Here is a 24,129-nt window from a genome sequence, read left to right as displayed (position 1 = left end):
AAGACACTATCTTCTTCCTCCATCTGGAGGTCATGCACCAGATGGAGGACATCTGGTGCATGAGCTCCATCATGCACATACACTCACATGAAATGAAAATGCACTCACAAGTGAAAAGGGCCACCACTTTCAAAAGTTGAAAACCATTTGGAAAGTCTACCCCCTCAACATTTTCATCTATGTTAACATTTACATGAACCCAGATGTCCACTTTTTAAGGCCATCAAAATGTAAACAGATAAATAAGCTATGTAACTTACGGTTAATAGTTCCAGTCTGAGTTACCACTGTTCCACAGAGCTAAGAGAGGGGAAATCCACAAAAATATAAATCTGTGTGGTGATAACTACATAAATATGGTAAGTCAGGAACAATAGAGAAACTGAAGAGTAAAAAGGTGCTTTTATTACCCAGTTTTATTCTTTTTCCTAGGTTGGAAATGCAGCCACAATGAGGTCATGCTTTTGTGATCACAGAAGGCAGCAGGGCATTGAGGTCTCAACTTTTTTTTTGAACAAAAATATAAAGCTTTTTATACTCTGTTTCCCTGAAAATAAGACCTCCCCGGATAATAAGCCCAACTGGGCTTTTGAGCACATGTGCTAAAAATAAGCCACCCCCCTGAAAATAAGCCCTCCCCAAAAATATTACAACACAGCAGCAGCCATGAGTTGTCCACATTTGCTGCCTCCTGCATCTCAAAAATAATAAGACCTCCCCGAAAATAAGGCCAACATTTATTTCAGGGATGTCTTATTTTCAGGGAAACATGGCAATCCACTAAGAATTGAGAACATGCAGATTGGAAAAGAAGATAAGGAATGACTAGGGAAAGAGAGTGAAGATTATAAAGCTCTGGTATGAAAAATTAGGGGAAAGGAGTTCAAGAGCTGATCTTTGCAATATCTCCCCAATGTGCCCCAAAGATTCTTCAGCACAGATGTCCATGATATGATTTTTGACTATAGAAAGATGAAAGGAAATGGATGCTTGAAAGAATGCTAAGTGATTTTCTAACATGTTTTCAACAGATTTCCATGTCAATATCCGTACGGAGGACAAGTTTACACTTATGGGTTTTCAATGTCTATTAATTTTTAAAATTAGAAATACTGATGATTTTTGAGGGAAGTAGATTTGGAGTTTGAAGAATTCTGGACAGGCTTCCTCAATTTTACAAATTAGCATCTAACTGCAAAATTGTCCAAAATTGGCTTCTTCTGTTTTTTAATCTTTCCCCTTAGGAAATATTCTTGTGGAACTTTGCTTTACTTCCAAAAGCTGGTTCTTAGCACATCAATGCTGGAGGAACTTTGGGGCACATGTTAGAGATATTGCAATTGGTTAGTCATTGTTGCTAGGGGAAACTAGAAGGGACTTAAGGTTAAAAAAAGTTAATGCTTTCTTAAAATATATTCCAAAAGTTTGGAATCTTTCACTCTATTAAGCATTTATGATATATTGCCATTGAACTGTGGCAAGAAGCCTGATCAGATGCTAATCAAAGAATAATGGTATCCTAGACTAATTGTTGGCTACCATGAAATTTGTCAACTTTCAGCCTTGGAATCAACTGGGTTATGTGCCAGGATAATATGATCCTGTCTAGTTTAATTCCTTGTTTAAAAATTGCATCATAATATGGAAATAAGAGAAGAAATATAACTTATATAGTCTAGTGTCTACTTATTTATACATGGGCTTTTATATGGTAAATATAATTTAGGAACTAATGTATTTTTATTTCCTTGTTTTGTTTTTAATATTTATCTTAATATTTCCTACAGTTTTGCTCTTTGTTATTTATATGTTTGTGTGTGTGTGAGTATACATGTATAGCTTTATTTTTAAATGATATAGGTTTTTAAAATAAAATAATGGTATATGTACACTGCTATTTAATTTATATATAATTCAAATGACTATGGCTTGTTTTTTTGTAAAGAAATATTTGCAACGCTTTTCAACTTCAAACAAATGTTTTGAAAATAATTGTTTAAAATAAGAGCAGTTGTTAAGTAATGAAACCAATTTCACTATTAAAATTATATTTTATAGGATATAATGTGAAAAAACAAAGTCAAGGGAAAAATCATGCAAAAAGAAAAGATATTGACTTTAAAATGCGCAGAAATGTATATGAATAATACAAGAAATACTAATAAAACTTAAAAGATGGACCGTTTTAAACTTGGTTTACCTTGTTGTCATAACTGGATTGTGTATACCATATAATTGCTCTTTATGATAACCAATATTACCATTTTCCAAACTATAATAAAATAAATACATGAGGAAAGGAGTGGGTTAATGATAAAATGCAATTTAATTTGCATTGCAGTTACAAGAAGGTAATTTAAAACGGGCATTATTTGAAATGATGAACCTGTGAGCTCTATGAAATTCCCTATGAAGGGAATTTTACAGAATGTTCAATGTCGAGATATTTTGAAGCTACAATTTTATAGCTATGTATGTAGATCAAAAAGGCAGTGATATAGCGGGGGGGGGGGGAATCAACAATCCAAATATGTTATGTTTGAAAATGCCAAAAGTCCATAAAAAAAACAAAATCACAATCACTTCCACTTTACATGCCATATGATTAATAAAGCTTTCTTACTTTTTCATGGGCATAGTTTCAACTCTACAAAAATAATAATAAGAAAAAAAGAAGAATTATCACATTATTTGTCAAAGAAAATGTTTGGCATAGCAGTATTTTTTTGCTCTTATATCAAAAGTGTGATGTAAACACAATCTTCATCCCAAAGAAACAAATTAGAATAAAGTGGGGGGGGGGGAGAGATTGGAAAAGGTACTGGATAAACCTACCAAAAATTATTTATAAAAGAAAAAGGGAAAGTAGAGATAAGTGAAAACTCAGTAAAAACAGCTATCAAAGTTCCAAATCCCTAAGACGAAAAAAGAGAGATCCTATTATGCAGAGCCGGGCATAAATTAAGAGCTATGGCAAGGAAAATATGGAAATAAGTATCAGGAATAATTTCAAGATGTGGCAAAAAAAATAAATCAACATGGCAGCCATAGTAGGCCTATCAAAGAGTTGGTAGTTTTAAAATTATTTATTAAATTTATTCTGGAGAATAAATCATGTGTTTTTCTGTGCTGACCCTTCGAATTTTGGATGGCAGCCCCTCAGCTTTCTCTTCTTAAGGCTAATCATACCAAGTTCCTTCAACTGGTTTGTGTGGAATTTAGCTTCCAAGATTCTCACTATCTTTTTGCTGTGACTGTCAGCTTGATTGTGCCTGCCATTCTGATTGTTTTGGCTAGACCTTGCAAATATATCCCTAGCAAATATAGTAGTTTTGGTTCCATTGGTGAGCCTGTTGCATCGGGGCTGTTCTTGGAGGGTTCTCCAACCTACTTTCCCTGCAGTTCTCAGAGAGATGACGAGAATTGTCCCCAGTTTCAACTTGTAGCAGTGGCTTTACTTGTGCCCTTATGTATATCAGTGAGCACTGATGCTGGGAAGGAGATTCTGCAAAATGTGCCTTTCCTACCAAGTCTGTTTATCCTCATTGCTCTTTTGAGGATCAACAGAAACAAGAAAATGTATGGATTCTGGCATTCTTGGTATTCCCCCAAAATAGCTGCATTCCTGAAAAACTATAGTTGTGTAGGATTTTTCAACAGTCATTAGGGGGTGGATGTGAGGGAGCGATAGTGCTAAAACATGTAAAGCTTAAGTTGCTTTGGATGTCAATCTATAGTATATCTCCATAATGTGCTATTGTCTTTTCTTCCTTTTTTTGTTATAATGCTCATCACCCACTGCAAGGAGGAATTTGGTATTTCAAAAGAGGCACATTTTAATAGGTTTTTTTTAAAAAAAATCTTTGCTCTTGGGACTTCTGGCTGATGTCACAGTGAGATAGGACATGAAGAGTGGGTCTCTGTGCTCCCACACTGAGTTCTCCCCATTGGAGAGCTCCGAAAGGAGCTAAAGCCACCCTGTACGGGTGGTGAAGAAAAGCGGAGAAGAGGCAGCCATCATGACTGTCATGAAGCTGGGACAGCCGAGGCAACAAAGAACAGACAAACCAGCAAACAAAGCAAGAAGATGAAAAGGAGAAGACAATAAAGATAATGATGACTGATGAAATAAACCAAGGGAAAAGTACTTTAAGAAATTTAAAAATGGAATCGGATAACCTCTAAGATACTTGTGAAAGGGAGATAGGGGTTTGGGTGGACACTCTGGAGACCTGGCAGCTTAGGAGGAGATGGGAGAAATATTCAGACTGAATGGTGAAGGTACAGATGCTGATAGAGACAAAGATCCAAGATAGGAGTATGGGAAGCAACACAAAAATATAAGAATTAAAGTATTAAAACAGGCAAGAGATGAGGATACGTGAATTATTTTTTTTCTTTTTTCTAATATAATGATGGCCTGATTAAAAACTAGAATAGAGGTAGAAAAAAGTATACACACCTTTATATAAAACAATAGTTAGATGAAAAGATTGCAGGGTGAAAGATGGCATTAGTAGGTATGACTTTGAACAACCAAATAATGAAGGACTATGTCTTAATATAGACAACTATATTAACACTAGGATTAGTAATGATGTCCTGACTAGAAGTTAGAATAGAGGTAGAAATAAGAAATAGGGGGAATATTAGCAGATACTGTATAATTTTTATGTAATAGAATATGTAATAATTAGATAGAAAGATTAGAGGTTGGAAGATGGTATTACTACGTATGCTTAATAATATCATTGGCATTAAAATGGAACATTGAAATATTGTATACTACTTAAAAACAATCATGTATATCAATATTAGGATTACTATGTTTTCCCCAAAATATGACATGTCCTGAAAATAACAGGTCCACCCACACAGGTCCCTCACCCCCCCAACCCTCCCAAGGCAGTCACATCCTTGCAAACTCCTGTGTCCCTATGCCCCTTCCGCCCCCTTGCCCGTGACATCGACTGTAGACCTTGAGTGCCCATTCCTGCACCATGGCGGCAGCCCCTGCGTCCAGGCATTGCATCCGCATAGGCCACACTACCAAGTGCCTACCACAGCAGCCACAGCATCAGCATCGCTGCCCTGGGGCTTCCATGGCAGGGCGGCCACCGGTGGCAGAGAGGCCTCCATACACAGTGGGTGGACATTGGCATGCATGCTTCCAGTGGGGGAGGTGGCTCCATGGTGGGGCAGTCGTGGAGGACTACCTGGTGCGCTCCGCAGCAGGGCAGTAAGGATGACTGAGGTGTTGCGGGTGTTGTTCCTGTTGCCATCACTGCCTGTGGAGGCCCCAGCCAGCCCCTTGCAGTTTATAGCAGTCAAATGGTGGGAAAAGCTCAGGGGATCTTGGCTCACCTTTTGCCCGCCACCTGGAGCTCGCTGCTACCCAGCGCCTGGAGCTCCAAGTGGTGGTGGGGACAGCAGCAGTGAGCTCCAAGCGGCGGCGGTGTGCTCCAAGCGGCAAGTGAAGAGGCAGGGGTGAACTCTCAGCACTTTTCCCCAACAGACCAGGATGGCGGTGAGCTTCAGGCGGTGAGCTTCAGGCGGTGAGCAAAAGATGAGCAAGGATCCCTCGAGCTTTTCTTACCATTCAACTGCTATAAACTGCCCAGGTCTGTTGGAAAAAAGTGCTGAGAGCTCACCCCGCTAACCCACCTCCCACTTGGAGCTTGCCCGCCACCACTACCCTGCCCGCCACATAGAGCTCACTGCCACCACTGCCCTCGACCTGGAGCTCCAAGCTCCATTCTTTTAGTCATGTTATCACACATGTGTGGTAATATAAAAACCAATCTAGTAATCCAAACCCTCCATTTACTTTAGGTTCTTGTAACATTTTCAGTTTTATTCTCACTTTTTTTTCCTTGCCAAATAAAATGTATTCAAGTTCTCAAAAAACTTTTTTCCCAATTTTTATGGGTATTGTTTGAAACAGGAAAAGCAGTTTCGGTAAGATTTTGGATTTGGATTTGACTTTATTTATATGCCGCCCTTTTCCCTGAGTGGACTCAGGGCGGCTCACAATCCAGGGAGAGGGAAGAACAAAACAAAATACACACATAAAGACATTACATCATTAAAAAGCGCAACAGTCATACTATTTGGGTGGGGTTAAAGTCTTTAGCCCCAGGCCTGTCGGGACAGCCAGGTTTTAAGGGCTATGCGGAAGGTCTGGAGGGTGGTGAGGGTACGAATCTCCATGGGGAGTTCGTTCCAGAGGGTCGGAGCAGCCACCGAGAAGGCTCTCCTCCGGGTAGTTGCCAGTCAACATTGACCGGCTGATGGGATTCGGAGGAGGCCTAATCTATGGGATCTTATTGGCCTAGTGGAGGTGATTGGCAGTAGGCGGTCTCTCAAGTACCCAGATCCAATACCATGAAGGGCTAAGGGTAAGATATTCATTTTTACCATGGCAATCCTTCCCAACATTTATACATGTAGGTTTTTCCATTTTTCCAAATCTAATTTTATTTGCTTAAGTAATTTTATAGTTATCTTCCTTTATCGTTGCACACCTTGCTCTTAAATTTACTCCCAAGTACTTGACTTTCTTAACCAATTGAAAGTCCACTTTTTGCATCAGTTTCTCCTTTTGTTTTTGTGTAAGGTTTTTAACTATCATTTTCAATCCAGGAAAAGCTTCCAAACTGCCAAGAGAAAGGATTAGTTGCAGTCATTTGTTCTGCTCTGGAAGAAAATTAGAAGACCCAGAGAAATCTTCAGTAGAAGACACTTTTTGTTTCTGCTCCAGAAGAAACCCCCAATCAAACACCCAGAGACGCAGAAAGAGGGTGAATGACCCCCACCTGCACTTTTCAATGGATCAACTCAGTGTTTCTCTTCCAGATTAGACATGTGACTTTCTGCTTCTATGAAAGTGGAAAGGAAGGTGGGAGAGAAAAGACAATTCTAAGCCTTCCAGCAAAACAAATCAAAGCCCAGCAGTCTTGGAAAAGGTGCAAACAAGAGGGATTCCCTTGGAGACACAGCCCTTGCTTAAGAGGGAAAAGGTAGCTTCTCCCCTCTCCCTCACCCATTCCAAGCTGGGTTGGAGCATGCTTGGCTTGGCTTGGCTTGCAAACTTGGAGATCTTGCAAAGCATGAGCCTTGTTGGGGTGCAGGAGGGGGAGAGGAGGGAAAGCGAGGAAAAAGTGGAGGAGGAGGAAGAGATAACAGGAGGAAGTGCTGAGAAAACAATTTTAAAAACTAAGAAAGACCAAACCAAATCAGCATTGCACAAACCTCTTTGCAAACAAACCTGAAGCATGCAGTCACCTCAACTTGCAAAGCTTAGAGCAAGCAGTGAAAGCCCTTTAAGGGTGTGTGCGCGTGCACATGCAAACAAAACAGGGATTCCCTTGGAGATGCAGCCTGCCCTTATTTGCATTCCAAGAAAAAGACATCCCCCCACACACATACCTTGGGAAGGTCCCTCTCCAACAAAACTTTGGGAAAACTCCTGGTTTAAAGTTGGGCTGCTGTGTCCTTGTCTTGCAAACTTGGAGATGTGCGCAAATGGAACATGAGCCCAGTTGGGATCCCGGGAGAGGAAGAAAGTGGGGAAGAAGAGGAGGAGGAGGAAGAAGAGGTAGCAGGCGGAAGAGGAAGCAGGACCAGGAAGATGGGGAGGAAGCAGAAGCAGACATAGCAGGAGGAGGAGGAAGAGGAGGAAGGATGTGCAACTCAGCTGTTGCAAACCAGTTGCAAGCACAGCTGCCGGAGGACCTTTGAACTGGACAAGAGGGATTTGCATGTATCAGCCTTACTGTTTGAGGGAATGAACAAAGCCTTCAACTGAATGAACATCCAGACTTCCAGAGCCTATTGTATGAGGGGAGGAATGAGACCCTGTTGTCCCATGGAGTCTGCCTGGGTGCAAGTGGGGCATTTGCATACAAATGGAGCACTTAGAAATGGAGCAATCTTTTAGGGCAATCCTACTGCTGTACCTCCACTTTCTTCAGATAGAGCCTGGCTATGAAGCTGCTGCTGGTGGTGGCAACAGGAACCATCTGAGCAGCCATGATCCCCCCTCCCCAGTCAGCCAGCCCTGCTCGACCTACTTCCCACTTGGCCAGCCGGCTGGCACAAACCCTCACCACTCTTCTCCTCCTCCTCCTGCTCAAGCAGCGGTGGGCTCAGTGGGTCTCATTCTTCCCTTGGTGTGATGAGCTCTGGTGAGTTAGATGTAGGTGTGAGGGCTTTGTTCAGTTAAAGGCTTTCTTCCTGCACATGCAAATAAGCATCCCACCTAGGCCATGGACGGCATTAGTTCCTGCACCCAGGCCTTAGAGCCGACACACATGGTTGCCCTGGAGCCAGTGAGAAACTATCCTGCCGCCTTGCCCAAGCCCCCTAGGTATGTGCCCAGGAGGCGAGTATGTAAGCACTGGTGCCATGGGTGAAAGAGAAGCACTCAGAACTTAACCTGCAGGGCAAGACTGTCCCCGGAGATGCCAGGCCCCGTGCATGCTCACCACCTCCCAGGGGTGAGCAAGGGGGCAGGATTGGGACAGTCCTCTGCTGGCTCCAGAGCAACTGCGCAGATCTAAAGCTGGCCACATACTGTCCCAGATGGCCACTGTCACATTGCAGATTGGTGCCCAGTCAGCCTGGATCAGGCCAGGCTGCCACAAGCCAGTCCTTTGCTATTTCCAGGGCAGGTCCATGGGTCTTGGGTTGGACAACCCTGACTTAATGGAACTGACTGCAAACCTGTTAGCAGAGGCATTGCAGATTGAAAAACCGATAACAAAAGAAATCGATCAAATTTACAGATTAAATTCAAGCTATACAAGAAGATACAAAGTGCCTAAGGAGGTCCACATCAGATATGTCAAAAGATGAAATATTGAAGAAAGTGAGGAAAGAACCACTACAATATAGAAGAAAAGAAATTACAATGAAACAGATCTCTTGGAAGATAAGAGATCTAAGAAAACAAAATCAATTTTTGACTACAAAGCGAAATGAAAAACGAATAAGTTTCAGGTGAATGGTTCCAGAGTGGATCCTAATTAACTGGAATTCTCAAAGATACAGATTGGACTCCACCTTCAAGACAGAGGAGTTACATGCGTGCATGAGAGACATGCAAGTGTCTCTCATGCAGGCATAAGGTGCATAAGAAGATAAGGAAATTAAAACAAAACAGGAAGAAAAAAACAACAGAAGCAGAGGTGATATTCAGCAGATTCTGACCAGTTCTGGAGAACTGGTAGTAGAAATTTTGAATAGTTTGGAGAACTGGTAAATACCACCTCTGACTGGCGCCACCCCCATCAATTCTCTGCCTCCCGAATCCCTGCTGATCGTGAGAGAATGGGGATTTTGCAGTAGCCTTCCCCTGGAATGGAGAGGGAATGGAGATTTTACAGTAACCTTCCCCTGCCATGCCCACCAAACCACACCATGCCCACCAAGCCAGGCCCACAGAACCAGTAGTAAAAAAATTTGAATTCCACCACTGAACAGAAGATACAGTGCTGCAAAAGGAAGAAGAAGATAAGGAGAAAGAAAATATAGATCAAGGAGAAGGACTAATGAAAGAACAAAGACTGAAAAGGACCACTAGGAAACCAAACCATAAATATAATTAAGCAAGGTGGCAAAAGGAAATGGGATCCTGTCGATGAACATAAATGGACTAAATCCCACTGCTAACCAAAGGAAATTTTTTACACAACTATGAAACTTGGACAGAAATAATTTGTCTGCAAGAAACACATATAAAGAAAAAACACTATAAACTCTTACAATGCCCCAAAATTGGGAAACTATACTTCTCATCAGCACACACACACACACACAAAAAGGGTAGCCTTATGTGTATCAAAGAGTCAATGGACTTCAAACAGATCTATTCAGATGACGAAGGAAGAATGCTGATGGTGGAAACAATAATTAATAAAAAGACTCTGATAATAGCAAAGTAATAAACAAGAAATTTTTTTACCAAATATTACATAACAAAATATTGGAAATGGAATATCAAAATATTTGCCTTCTAGGAGACTTCAGTGCAATTGTGGATGAAACACTAGAGTATAAAAGTATTAAAATAGAGGGGAAAGGAAGAAAGAGATTACCTAAGATGTTTTTAAAATGACAGAAGAAATTTGTATACAAGATGTTTGGAGAATTTGGAAAAGACGCAGTGTACCTTTTATTCAAATAGACACAACTCATGGTCTAGAACTGACATGATATGGATGTCTCCTGAATTAACAACTGACATACTTGAGATAGTATTTGGGCTGACTACAATTCAGTAAGATTGACTTGGAAAAAAGCAAAGAAAAATTTTAGATGGAGTTTGAATCAAGCTATCTTAAGAGAGAAAGAAAGAGAGAGAAAGAATTTACAGAGAGAAAGAGAGAGAGAGAGAAAGAATTTACAGAACCCGCAGTAAAGGAAATGGAATTCTTCTTTAAAGAAAATAAGAGAGAAGATACCTGAAGATAGACTTCAGAATTTATGGGATGCAGCCAAAGCATTAAGGACTACACATTGAGTGTGGTTTGTCAGCCACTTACAAATCTATCTAGTGGTGATGCTGACAATCCCACATTTTTCCAACTTACTAGAGCTTGTGGTCTATTTTGTCAAATGCCTTACTGAAATCCAACTATATTCTGTCCACATCATTTCACTGGTCCACTAATTTAGTCACTTTGTCAGAGAATGAAATGAGATTTGTTTGGCATGATCTATTTTTGACAAATACATATTTGCTTCTGGTTATAACTTTGCTTGCTTCTACATGTTGCTTGATTATCTTTTCCAGGTACTGATGTTAGGCTGATTTGGTCTGTAGTTTCCTGGATTCACCCCCCTCCCATTTTAAAAAAAAGATGGGAACCATGTCAGCTCTTTTCCAGTTCTCTGGTAGTTCCACAGTGCTCCAGGATCTTTGAAAGATATGGTTCAATGGTTTCTAGATCATGTTTGCCAGCTCCTTCAGAGCTCTGGGATGTAATCCATCTGGTCCTGATGAACTAAATTTATTTAGGGTAGACAGGTGTTCTCTTACCATTTTCTTGTCTATACTGTGTGCACTATTATTAGGCAAGTGAGTATTTTGACGATATAATCATTTTTATGCATATTTTTCACCTCCAAGCTATATAAACTTGAATGCTTAGTAGATATAAGCATATCAGGTGATGTGTATTTGTATAATGAGGAAGGAGATCAACACCCTTTATTAAGGTGTGCATAATTATTGGGCAGCTTATTTTCCTCAGCCAAAATGGGCCAAAAAAGAGATTTAACTGATTCTGAAAAGTCAAAAATTCCAAAAAGTCTTTCAGAGGGATACAGCACTCTTGAAATTGCTAAGATTTGTTTGTTGTAAATAGTCAACAAGTTCGCAAGAAACATGTTGAGGAAAAAAGATGCACATTAACTGCCAAAGATTTGAGAAGAATCAAGGTACCAGGAACCCATTTTCCTCCAATGTTGTCATATTCCAGAACGCTTATGGATGCCCCTTAGGAATGGGGTGAGGTCAACAGTAGACAGTCTAAGATTAAAGTTATGGGGGTTTGGGGAAGAAACCACAGTCAGGTAGTGCATTCCAGGCATTGACCACTCTGTTGCTGAAGTCGTATTTTCCGCAATCAAGTTTGGAGCGGTTTACATTAAGTTTGTATCTATTGTGAGCTCGTGAATTGTTGCAGTTGAAACTGAAGTAGACATTGACAGGTAGGACATTGTAGTAGATAATTTTGTGTACTATGCTCAGGTCAGACCGAAGGCGGCATAGTTCTAAGCTGTCTAAGCCCAAAATTTCAAGCCTAGTGGTATAAGGTATTCTGTTGTGAGCAGAGGAGTGGAGAACTCTTCTTGTGAAATGTCTCTGGACTCTCTCAATTGTATTAAGGTCTGATATGCAATGCTGGTTCCAGACAGATGAGCTGTATTCAAGAATAGGTCTAGTGAAGGTTTTATATGCCCTAGTTTGCAATACAATATTACTGGAGAAGAAGCTTCACAAGATTAGGTTAACAACTCTTAATGCATTTTTGGCAATGCTATTACAAGTGAGCTCTGGCACTTTAGATCTTTAGAAAGGTCCAAGGTCCTTGACAGAGTGAAGGTCATCCATGAGGTCGTATCCGCCCAGTTTGTATTTGGTGTTCTGATTATTTTTTTTACCAATGTGTAAGACAGAGCATTTATTGGTTGAGATTTGTTTGACCATTCTGCTACATGGTCGAGGTCTCTTTGTAGGGGAGTAGCATTGTCGGTGGTGTTGAATAATTTTACATCATCAGTGAAAAGAACGCAGTTGCTTATGATATGGTCGCAAAGGTCATTTATGTAAAGTATAAAGAGTGTGGGTCCTAATATGCTGCCTTGGGAGACACCACTGTTAACAAGTGCAGGTTTTGATAGAGTGCTCCCTATTTTGACTATTTGTTGCCTGTTTGACAGGAATGCAGCTATCCACCTGTGCAGGGATCCGGAAATGCCATATGTTTTTAGTTTTAGAAGTAGTTTGTTATGTACCACTGAATCAAAGGCTTTACAGAAGTCTATGTAAATTGTGTCTATTGTTTTACCCTGGTCGAGTTGTGTAGTCCATATGTTTTTGCAGTGTAGATGTTGTAGATTTACAGGACAAGGTTTTTCCTGAAACCGAATTGTTTGTTAGAGAGTAGATTGTTTGTCTCTAAGTGGAGGGTAATGGATTGGTTTATGATTGATTCCATGACTTTGCAGGTGACACAACATAAAGAAATTGGTCTGTAATTTTCAATTAGGCTGAAGATAGGGATGACCATGGCTACTGACCATAGGTTGGGCAAGGAGCTGGTACTGAAAGATTTTTCATAGATTATACTTAGAGGTTCTGCTAAGGCAGTGCCTTTTCAACATTATCTTCTGTAAAATCTATATGTAGTAGATTGTTGCAATTAGTTGTGATACAACTAGGAAACGTGGGGTATGAGCCAAGGCTGTTTACAAAGACTGAATTGAAGAATGAGTTTTGGATACCAAGAAAGATAAGAAGGGTCTTTTGCAAAATATTCAAACACGTGAGAAACTACCTAAGTCTTTTTTTGATATGATGGATGATTTGGAGCTAAGAGATATTTGGCGAGAAAGGAATGCTAAAGAACAAGACTTTACATTTTTTTCTGATAGACATCAATCTTTTTCTAGGATTGACTTTATACTAGCTACAAATGATTTGCTTTCTAAGGTAAAGAAGACTAAGATATGTTCCAGAGCCTTAACAGATCATAACCCGATCTGGATGGAATTGGAATATGGGAAGGAATCTAGAAGGTGTTGGAGGTTAAATGAAAATGGATATGAGAAAAATGTCAATGAATGTAAAAAATTGCTGAAAGAATATTTTGTTTTTAATATGAACAAGGGTACATCTATGGAAATGGTTTGGGATGCAAGAAAAGCATATATGAGAGGAGTTCTAATAAATTTAAATAAGCTACATAGGCGTAGACGGGGGGGGGGGGGAAGAAAGGAACTAGAGGAAGAGATAAAGAAGAAAGAGCAGGAGTTAATATCCAACCCAGGTGATAAGAAGACAAAAGAGGATCTCGAGTCTTTTAAGTCTGTTATTAACAAAATATAGAAGGCACGGGTGGATTGTGTGTGTAGAAGGTTTTCCTCTTGTTTGCTGTGGTAATTAGTGCATTCTGTCTTTATCTGGTGGCATAAGGTTTTGTAGCAGCTTTTGAAGTTAACTATATATCCAGTTTTGTTTTTATGCCAAAGAGATTTTTTTTTTGATTGAAGCTCCCTTATTATTATGGGTAATTTGTTTTTTCTGGTTTTGGGGGTTATTAGAGGTATGTATAGTTTAATGACTCTTAACTTCAAGCAAAAAAAGTGTTATAATGGTCTGGCTCAAGAAGCCTCAGTAGTGCTGCAGACTGGGGCAGGGGTGCAGCTGGCAGGCTCAGGTCTGCAACTCAGGGCTTAAACCTGTGGGATGTCATGTGCTAGGAACAGAAGACTTGCTAGGCAGCAAACGTGGAAAGGCAGCAGAAGCCGAGGACCCCCTGATCCCGCAGGAAGTGAGGGAGCAAATGGAAGGTGGAGCTTTTGTTGAGTGGGATAAGCCATTGGCATGGAATCTCCACACTGCCACCCACAGCCCATCAATGGAGCAGCTGGGAGAAAAGTTTGGAGGCCTGGAGATCAAGAGAGCAGAAGCCAAGGCAACCATGGCTAGGACAGGGGCAATGAAGTCACTGCCCTGTCACCTCCCCTCATGCAGTCAGTGGTGCCAGCACATTCCAGGATGATTGGATCCTCCTTGCAGGGAACAGTGGTAGCGGATTTCACAATCCTTCCCTTTGTGGTCCCAGGGGCTCAAGTGGGGATCGAGTCCCCTCCACCTTCTCTTCTGGTGGGATAGAAAAAAGTGGTAGGTGCAAAGGAGAGCTACTAATTGGCAAGAGACAAGGAAAGCACAAGGAGCTGCCCATGTGCCTGTGACTACAAAAGTGAAAGCAGAAACCATGAATACATTAAAAGGAGATAGTGGGTTAGACCTGTTAATTCCAGCAGAATATCACAACCTAGCTGAGGTTTATAGCAAAAAGGAATCAGATGTGCTCCCACCTCACTGACTATGCAATAGAGATTATGTCAGGGGCCAAACTGCCTAAACCAAAAATATACTCAATGACAGAGGTGGGTTCCTACTGGTTTGGATGGATTCAGCTGAACCAGTAGTGATATGCCGGCCTGGGTTGCAGAACTTGTCTGGGCTGCAGCTGAGTCCACTGCCCTGACCGGCAGAGGGACCACAGGACATGGCTGGGAGCACACTAACCTTGCCCTCCCTGAGTGCTAGACTCCACTGTTGCCATCGCCCCTGCCCAGCTCGCCCTCGGCTGGCTTTCGAGCTCAGAGGCAGCAGCTGGTTCCCCCTGCCCTCTGGATCACCAGCATGAACGTGGCTCTCCAGGAGCTCAGCAACAATGTGAGAACAAAGCACTTTTCGGCTCCAGTCAGCCAGAAAGAAGAAATAGCTGCCATCACCACCATCTTCACACATGCGTATCCCTTGGACTTACAATTCCAAGGCATGCACATGCGCAAAGATGGCAGCAGCTTTCTGCCTGTGCCCAGCACTGCCATGCTCCCAGAAGTCACCCACTTACCTAGGAGGTGCATGGGGGCTGAAAAGTGAACCAGGCAGAGTGCCACTTGCATACCACAAGACGGCTGCAGGAGGCTGATTAGAGGGGAGGAAGGAAACGGTCGTTCAGACAGTTCCGCCCAGCATCCCCGCCAACCGGAGACTGGCCTGGGACTCCTTCAGAGGCAACAGACCCAACAGAGGCAAGCATTCCTCTTGGTGGGGCAGCTGTGCTTGCCTGTTCCTGGCCCGAAGCCTCATAAACCACCCCCTGGCCCGGCCAAGCACGGCTTACCTGAGCTGAGAGGCACCTAGCGGCGACGGCAGGTCTGCCTGGCAATGGGCAGTCAGTTGCAGCACTGCCTCCTCCAGCCCAGGTGCAGGCAGAGCCAGCCAAGTACCTTTCACACATGGGCCACTCCGGGAGCCCCAAGGCCTTGGTTCGAAGGAATGTGCCTGGGCTTGAGGTGGCACTGCATTTGACTGCTCATTGCCAGGGAGATCCTCCGGCACTGCCAGGTGCCTCCTGGCACAGGTGAGCCACACTTGGCCGTGTGTGTGTGTGTGTGTGTGTGTGTGTGTGTTTGTGTGTGTGTGTGTGTTTTGCAAGGCTTTTGGGCCGAATTCCTGCCTTTTGCAGAAGTGGCATATAATAACTGTGCATAGTAGCACAGGATTTATCCCTTTCAGGATTGCTGGTATGGTGGAGTTTGTGCTGATGCCAGAGATCCCTTAGGACGACTATCTTCAGTGTCACTGGCTGAGTGGATGGAAATTTTTAAAGGAAATGTAGAGTGGGTGTGCGCATTACAGAAAGCTAGGGAAACACAAAAGAAGCAAGAAGACAAAACAAGGGCACCACAGGGGAATTCAAGGTGGGAGATAAAGTGTAAAATTTCTCAACCTAAGGAAGCCTTGTAAAAAGCTGAGTCCAAAGTATGTAGGGCCTTTCCCAGTTATCCAGATCATAAATCAAGTTACTATAAAATTGCAGCTGCCAAAAAGTCTTAGGCGAATCCACCCTGTATTTCACTGCGCCCTGCTGAAAACTTTATGCAGCTAGGGATTAAGACCCGCTGTGGAAGCACCTCCTCCTATTCTGGTCAAAAGAGAGGAACACTATGAAATTAAGGAGATTCTTAACTCCTGGTACCATAGAGGGAAACTGCACTCTTTAATATTATGGAAAAGTTACCCCTAGTTGATGCAGAATGGGTGGCAGCAACAGATGTGAATGCAGCTAGATTAGTGCATAGATTTCATGCTGAGCATCCAGGCCAGCCCAAGTGAGGGTGGCCTTAGAAGTGGACAGTAATGTCTAATGTTGTGTGCAGTGTTGTTTTTTTATTTTCCAGGGCTGTCATTCTTTGGTGGTGGTGGTGGGGTTGGCATATCAAACCTGACTGGACTCTATAGTTGTCTGTACCTGCTTTTTCTCTCGGCTTTGGCAAACAGTGATGGGAGGGGCAGAGGTGGGTTCCTACCAGTTCGCACCTATTCGGTAGAACCGGTTCATCAAATCTACCGAACCGGTTAGAAGAGGTTCCACCAGTGGACCCAGAAAGCAGGCCACACCTACAGAAGAGGTTCCAAAATTTTTTGAAACCCACCACTGGTCCTTGGATATGATTATTCTACACTATATGAAAGGTAAGGATGACTACTGCGTTTGTGGTGCAATCAGAACATTGCGTGTCTTGAAGTTGTTTTAATGCAAACCAAAGATACCTTTTAAAAAACAAGTTTACATCATATTCTTATGCATGCCAGTGCTGTGTGTGAGGTAATTTAAGGTGGTTCTGACAAGTGTCGTCGGCATCTTCGTATCCGGTCACATGGGTGGCAAGCCACTCCCATCCGGTCACATGGGTGGCAAGCCACTTCCACAAAGGAGGCCACACCCACAGAGTAGGTTCGAACAATTTTTGAAACCCACCACTGGGAGGGGGGTAGTAAATTCCTAAGGGTGGAGGGAGGCTGTGGATGCAAGTGAACTGTCTGTTGCCGGGGAGACATTATCTACAAGGCCAAGAATGTTTTGACTGAAGCAGACAGTTTTTCCCAAAGCAAAAACTGAACTTAATTGGTGAATTATGAACTGTGGGTGGTCCAGAAAGGAAAACGGGAGTTGTGGGTTTTCACAGGAAAAATCCCAGAATTGACTTTGCTTCTGCCATGCTTAGATTGATTTTTCAATAAAGCTATACTCTAGGTTAGTCTAGAGTTTCTTTTGTTAAATATGCCAAATGGTATTATTGACAGCTACTTTTTGGATGACAGAGTTGTCAGCTAGCCTCCCACTTGATGCAGAGTTTGTTTCATGGTTGTTAAAATCTTCCATTACTACTGTGCTGCATTTTCTTCATCCATTAGGTAACTGATTAGCAAAAAGTTAATCTATTTCTTCTGCTTGGTTGGGTTGCCTGTGGTATACACCTATGCCAATGTTATTCTTTTTTCCTTTTATTTTAACCCCTTATGCATTCAAGAAGTCTTTCATCCTTGGTTCTGTGAATTTCTGTAGAGATATAGTGTGATACACATGAGGTTTTCCCCCTTAAACCCCAAAACATCAGGCATGTTTTAATGCCTGTGCATCCTGCAACTCTTAGGAGCCTAGTTTTTCTTACATGCATCCAAATATAATAGCTCAGTCTATCCCATTCTTTCATCCAATTTTGGAGAAAAGTTTAAATAATTCCAAGCAAAGACATCCCAATGAGTTTTTACACCATCACACAAAGGCTCACTGTGAGCTCAAAATGTTTCAGCTTCTTCTGATAATTTATATATCCATTCAATTTCCATAGCCACACCATCCTGCCAACTGGTGCTCTAACTCATTCTACTTTTACTTACTCATCGTACACATCCTCGGTATCCATCCTGCGGTAGAATTTGGCTAATTTGACCGCACAAATAATGCCAGGGATCAGCAAGACGCAGCAGCCTCCTAGTCCGAACCAGAAGGCATTCTAGCAGAAAGGAAAAAGAACAATTGGATTCATATCTAATCCAAGGTGCTTAGGATGCTTCTTCCTCATTCCTTCTGTAAGCTTCATCACAAAGCTATTCATCCTTTTTCACTTAGGTAAAAACACCAAACTAGAGTCATTTGAGTATCCTAGCAATAAACAAGCAAAACCTCAATTTTAAGAAGGATGGAAATGTGTGTTTCAAGGAATGCGGTTGTTCAAGTATAGTTGCTAAGCCCTCCAACTTAGCAAAGGCATTTACTGCTCATGAGATCATAGGCCATTCAGTCTTTTCTTCCATGGAAAGTTTACTTTAGCCTTGAATGCAACTTCCTCCTTGTTTTGCTCCTCCAGGATGAAGCTTTTCCCTGTGGAATCTGAACCCCTGCAGAGCTCTAGGGTAGTCCAAACCAGAGAACAGATCGTAAAACCATAAGCAGATGATGTCAGGGACAAAACCATGAAAAAAGAATCCTCCAAATATGCTATCAGCTTCCAAGAATCATGTGCAATTCCCAGAAACTGCCATTTTTACACAACACTTTTCAGTTTTATGACATCATAAATCATTCTGCTGTGAAGCCTTGTGATGAATTTAGGAAGAATTCTAAAACAAAACAAAAACTGAGATTTATAAATAGCTGGACAGCTAATTTTAAATGAATCAGACTCAAAAGACAGCAAACTCCTTTGGTTTCATATTTAAATGGCAGTAAAAAAAATTTTTTTCTTGACTTGGTATTTTCAGATAACTAAAATACACACACATTTGTGCAGGCATATTTTTTCTTATTTATAAGTTTTTCCCTTATCTTAGTAAAGGTATTTTCTTTATATCTTTCCTTTATCTTGATCAAGATATTTTTGAATAAGGATGGTTATCTGAGCCCATTTTAAAAGAAATTTGTTTTATGAGGAATCCAACAGAAAGTGACAAAAAAATCCACAGGAGAAACAATAATAGAAAAGCATTTTCAATCTAATTGGCTTCTCCATTCTAAAAAGCAGATAGTTTCTGGCAGAGAGATGATTTAAACAAAGTCTGCTCCAACACCCACATCCTCCCCTACTTCCAGCTTACCAAAGAATCCATTACATAGCTGCACAGAAAAATATCGACAGCGGTATCAATTGTATTTGCAATTGGTTTACAGGTTGCTACTTGTGTAGTAATCTGCAAGAGATAGATACAGATTTGATGTTTTAATATGCCCATGAACATGCTTCTCCACACCTGTCTTAAGACAGAAATGAATTCAAATGTATTCAATTTTGATTCTTGGCAGCCTCTGCCATATTCAATGACGTGCAGTGAGGTTTATGGCTGGTGAAGAACTGACACAGTGGTGGGTTTCAAATTTTTTTAGACTTGTGGACTTCAACTCCCAGAATTCCACAGCCAGGCATGCTCAGTTCCGATTTAAAGTGACAGCATTTGTTTTTCTCCTTTGCGAAAAAGTTTCCTTCATTCTTTTTCTTCTCCCTCCCCCTCCTTCCTCCTTCTCTCCCCCCTGTAAAAGGAAAAAGGCAAGAGCTGAAGGCTGAGCTAGTTGCTGCCAGAGTCACCGTGGATGACTCTGCTTAACTGTTTTAAAAAGCCTCTTAAAAAGCACCCTTTACAGGAGGAGGCAGGAGAATGACGTGCCTCACCTACATCAGGAATTTTTACACTTTTAACCCTTGCTTAACTTTGCTCGAGTGATCATAAAACGCATAAAGTCAGACTAGATGAGGCACATCATTCTCCTGCCTCCTCCTGTAGAGGGCGCTTTTTAGAGGCTTTTTTAAACAGTTAAGCAGAGTCATCCACGGTGACTCTGGCAGCAACTAGTTCAGCCTTCAGCTCTTGCCTTTTTCCTTTTACATTTTTTTTCTTTTCATGATGATAGTGGTGAGGCACTGCCTCCCCTGCCTCCCCTGACTGCACGTCCCTGGCCATATTTGATCTAGATTTTCATAACTGATGAGAAAACAAGCCAATAAACCAAAAGGTCTTACCGAATCCTTCACCCACGTTGAATACTGCTCAAAGTAACCTAAGATAGTATCCATGTATTTCTTAGCTTCCTTGAAAGAAAGAAACCATTGTTAAGAAGCATATAGAATCCAAAGCTATGTTCAGTGTAAGGATTTGTTTTAAGGGTTACTATGACAAAAATATTTACCTGGACAATTATAAATGAAGCATTGTTGTTTATGAGAAGTTGAGTGGCTTCAATGGCATTGATTACACCTCTCACTTTTTCCTGGAAAAGCCAGAGAAAATATCTTAAGTGAAGCCCATCCTCCAATTGTGATGAATTAAGGGCTTGAAACAGTGCCTACCAAGATGCTGGATTTTTTTTTTAAATCTAGATCACCATAGTTATTTAAAGAAAAAGGATTAAAATCCATAGTAGGAGATTTAAAAAACAAACTAGAAAGATCACTTATCTTTTATTTAATTTCCTATTAACTGGAGATAATGTATACTAAAATGTTCTGCTTATTCTTTAATGTTTAATTAAAACTTTAAAAAAAAAGACAATAACCAGTTTTTAATAAAGGTACCACACTTGGCAAAACTGAGAAATAAATATTCATTTATTCTAGAAAATAAGAAAGAAAAACTTACTGGAAGTTCTAACGAAGTTTTCTGTAGTAGCCGAATACTCTGGTTTAAAGTACTCTGGTTTAAAATAAAGAAAAGAAATATTTTATCTTTAATAGCTTGAGCCATACACTTCTTCTTCTTTTAAACAATTTTTATTTATTTTTGAACAAAGACAAACATAAAAATAAAAAAGCCATCTTCCATTACAAATTGTAGAAAGTGTGTCAGTTGGTTACAGAATTTCCATGCATCTCTTCCATAGTCATCACCTGCTTTTTGCATATTTTAAGTTCACATATATTCATGTATATCACAATTATTATATCTCAACCTTAATTTGACTATAATTATTTTTACATACTCTTATATGTTATATTCAAAATCTAGAATAGGATTATATAACATTCTATTAAATCATCCTAAAATCATCCAATCACAATACATCTTTATAACATATTCTAGATAAAACTTTTAAACCTCCTCTCATATTCTCCATATGTTGTTTATATAAAATTTCATATTATCAAACTAATATATCTATACGTATTGTTATCATTATTAATCATTATTTAACTATAGCTATTGTCACTTCATTTTATACATACCATTAGTAAACTACATTTAGCTTAGTTTTTATTATACATTTTCATTGCATCAATCTGTATCTTTCCAGTAATAGTGCAGTCTTCTATCTCTTGCCATTTGTAGCATTAATATTTTAGTTACTTTTTTCATAAATCTTGGATGAACTTCTCTTCACAACATGTTGTTCCTTTCGTATCTCATAAAAGCTCAAAACCCAGCACCTTTTCTTTCCATCAGCTTATTTTTGGTTATCACTGGTGCTTCTGTCATGATTTCTCTCCTCATCTCTGCCCATTTTTCTCTCTTTTCTTCTTCTGTGCTTTGAAGTCTGGGGTAGAGTTCCAATCCATCTATCTCCCCTTTCCATATTCTGCTCTTGCCATTACCAACCACACTCACTTTGTTGTCAGTATCCACAGATTTCTTATCTCTTTGCTCATTTTTTTCCTTCCATTTTTTGAACTCTGTCCTCCACATTCTTCATTTGATAAACAGTTTTTCCATCAATTTTTTCTGTTTTGTATTCCATATTCTCCCATCTCTTTTCAATTCTCTCTGTCACAACTAATAGATTTTGAATTTCAAACATAACACAGGTCTCCCCAAAAAAATTTTTGAGAGCTGTTTTGGTTATTCCATGTAATCTTTATGTTTTTTGGTGCGCTGAATCTGAAAATGACCTCATAGGACATCATGTTTCCTGACAATTTAGGTAACTACGTTAAATAAGGCAATACCTCAAAATAAATGGAAATAGACATAAAATTAAAGTTTTATTACAATATTTTCATGAAAATCCTTTTTTGAACTGAAATGAGCTCACCTACACACACTAAACTCGATTCTTCTTCCTTGTGAGGCTCCTCTTGGTGCATTTACGCTTGTGAGTAGCATCTGGAATGCCTTTCTGAAGCACCCAACAGTAGTCTGCCATCATTGTAATGCTTCACTTTCCCTGGTATCTCCTTTCCATCTCTTTAATGTCTTGGTGGAATCGTTCACCTTGTTCCTCACTCACAGCTCCCAAATTTTCAGGAAAGTAGTCAAGGTGGGACTGGAGGAAATGCACTTTCAAACTCATCAGGCAACCTAAAGCTTGAAATGCTTTCAGCATTCTTCCGACAATCTTTTTGTAGTGAGGATCTTTGTTATTGCTTAAAAATTTCTGTATGACTTCTTTAAATGCAATCCACTTTTCTTTTTGAGGATCCGTCATGGTATTGACAAACTCTTGATCAACTATAAGCCTTCTAATGTCTGGTCCGACGAACACACCTTCCTTCAATTTCGCCTCCGACAGGCATGGAAACTTGGTGACCAAGTATTTGAAGCATTCTCCATCTCTTGGAACTGATTTTATGAATTGCTTCATCAATCCCAATTTTATGTGGAGAGGTGGTAGAAGAACTTTATGGGAAGGTACCAAAGTTTCTCGGAGGACATTTTTTTCACCGACTGTTAGCACCCTCGGCTGCCAACTCTTCTTGGTCTAGTGATTTTGTCGGTCTCGACTGTCCCATAGACACAGAAAACAAGGGTATTTGGTATACTCAGCTTGTTGCCCAAGCAGCAGCACAAGACCTTCAAGTCTCCACACACTTGCCAACCATGGTCTTCATATTTAAGTTTATGAAAAACCAATTCCAAGTTCTTGTAGGTTTCCTTCAATTATATGGAATGACCTATAGGTATGGAAGCGTAAAAACCGTTGTGGAGTAAAACTGCTTTGAGACTTCTTTTTGAAGAATATATAAAAAGACGCCATTGCTCTGAATCATATTGGATTTTAAATTGACCCATCAGACCTTCGACATCAATACAATAAACCAACTTGTCTTCCTGGGCGAAGTAAGGAATGAACTCCTTTTTACGATGTCTGAACCATGAAGATGACACTCCTGGCAACAATAAATTCCTGCTTTTCAGTCTTGATCCGAGTAACTCAGCGGCATCTTTGGGAAGATTCAAGTCTCTTACCAAATCATTCATCTCCTCCTGAGAAAACAATTTTGGTCTTGTATCATCTTCAAAGTCAGAGCTTGATTCGTCATCTAGTTCAGGTATGACTTCACCTTCATCGGAGCTAGGTATCTCTTCCAAGGTAGCAGGGGGCTTGGGTACTGGTATATCTGTGCCATGGGGGGAATGGGACGAATTTCTGAGTGAAGATTGGGGTATGAAATGGAATGCTTCTATTTGGAATTAAACCCTTTCACATTGCATGAACAAAAGTAATAGTCATCACTATGGTTTTTTTGCTCTCGCCATACCATAGGAATCCCATAATGGAAAGATTTTTTCTTACCCTTGAACCAGTTTCAGAGGTCATCAACACACTGTTTGCACACTTTATGAGGCGCCCAAACTTTATCTTGATCTCCAATTTTTAGTCCAAAGTATGCAAAGTATACTTTTTTTTCACAAAGTCTGTAATATTCTGCTGTTGCTTCAACACTGTATATTCACCACAGATGAAACAGAAACTGCCTGGCGAATTAATACACTTTCGTGGAGCCATAACATAACGGTTGAAGAATGACGAGCTAACATGAAAAAGTGTGAACAGCCTAGAACCAAGAACCTGATGATGATTCGTGCACAAGTGTGGCATGCAGGAGAGAGCAGCTCTGTGTTTGTACACGAGACGTCACAGTGCTGGCCACACCCCCTGCACTGACCGGAGATGTTGCTATATGTTCTGTGTCTCCCTCCCACTGGATTCTTCAGGAAATATTAACCCCTTCTACCATTAGAACACAGACTTAAACCTTGCTTAGCTTATGTATATATTGTTGACCATCAGATTTACAGTGTTATATTTTTTTTTACATAACTTGGACAAA

The 24,129-nt window shown here is 40.6% G+C and overlaps 1 protein-coding gene across 1 annotated transcript in view; it reads right to left on the bottom strand.

Moving 5' to 3' along the window:
- Positions 1-2,196: 2,196 nt before the first annotated feature.
- The window catches only part of PROM1 (prominin 1), a 124,250-nt gene continuing 102,317 nt past the window's right edge, over positions 2,197-24,129 (bottom strand). The window contains 7 exon segments of the mRNA XM_032223647.1: positions 2,197-2,272; positions 2,624-2,647; positions 17,993-18,108; positions 19,190-19,282; positions 20,107-20,175; positions 20,274-20,354; positions 20,723-20,776. Of these exon segments, the coding sequence (XP_032079538.1) occupies positions 2,197-2,272; positions 2,624-2,647; positions 17,993-18,108; positions 19,190-19,282; positions 20,107-20,175; positions 20,274-20,354; positions 20,723-20,776 (513 nt within the window).

This window comes from Thamnophis elegans, chromosome 9 (assembly GCF_009769535.1).
Source record: "Thamnophis elegans isolate rThaEle1 chromosome 9, rThaEle1.pri, whole genome shotgun sequence".
NCBI classification, from domain to species: Eukaryota; Metazoa; Chordata; class Lepidosauria; order Squamata; family Colubridae; genus Thamnophis; species Thamnophis elegans.
This window is presented reverse-complemented; position numbering and strand designations above follow the sequence as displayed.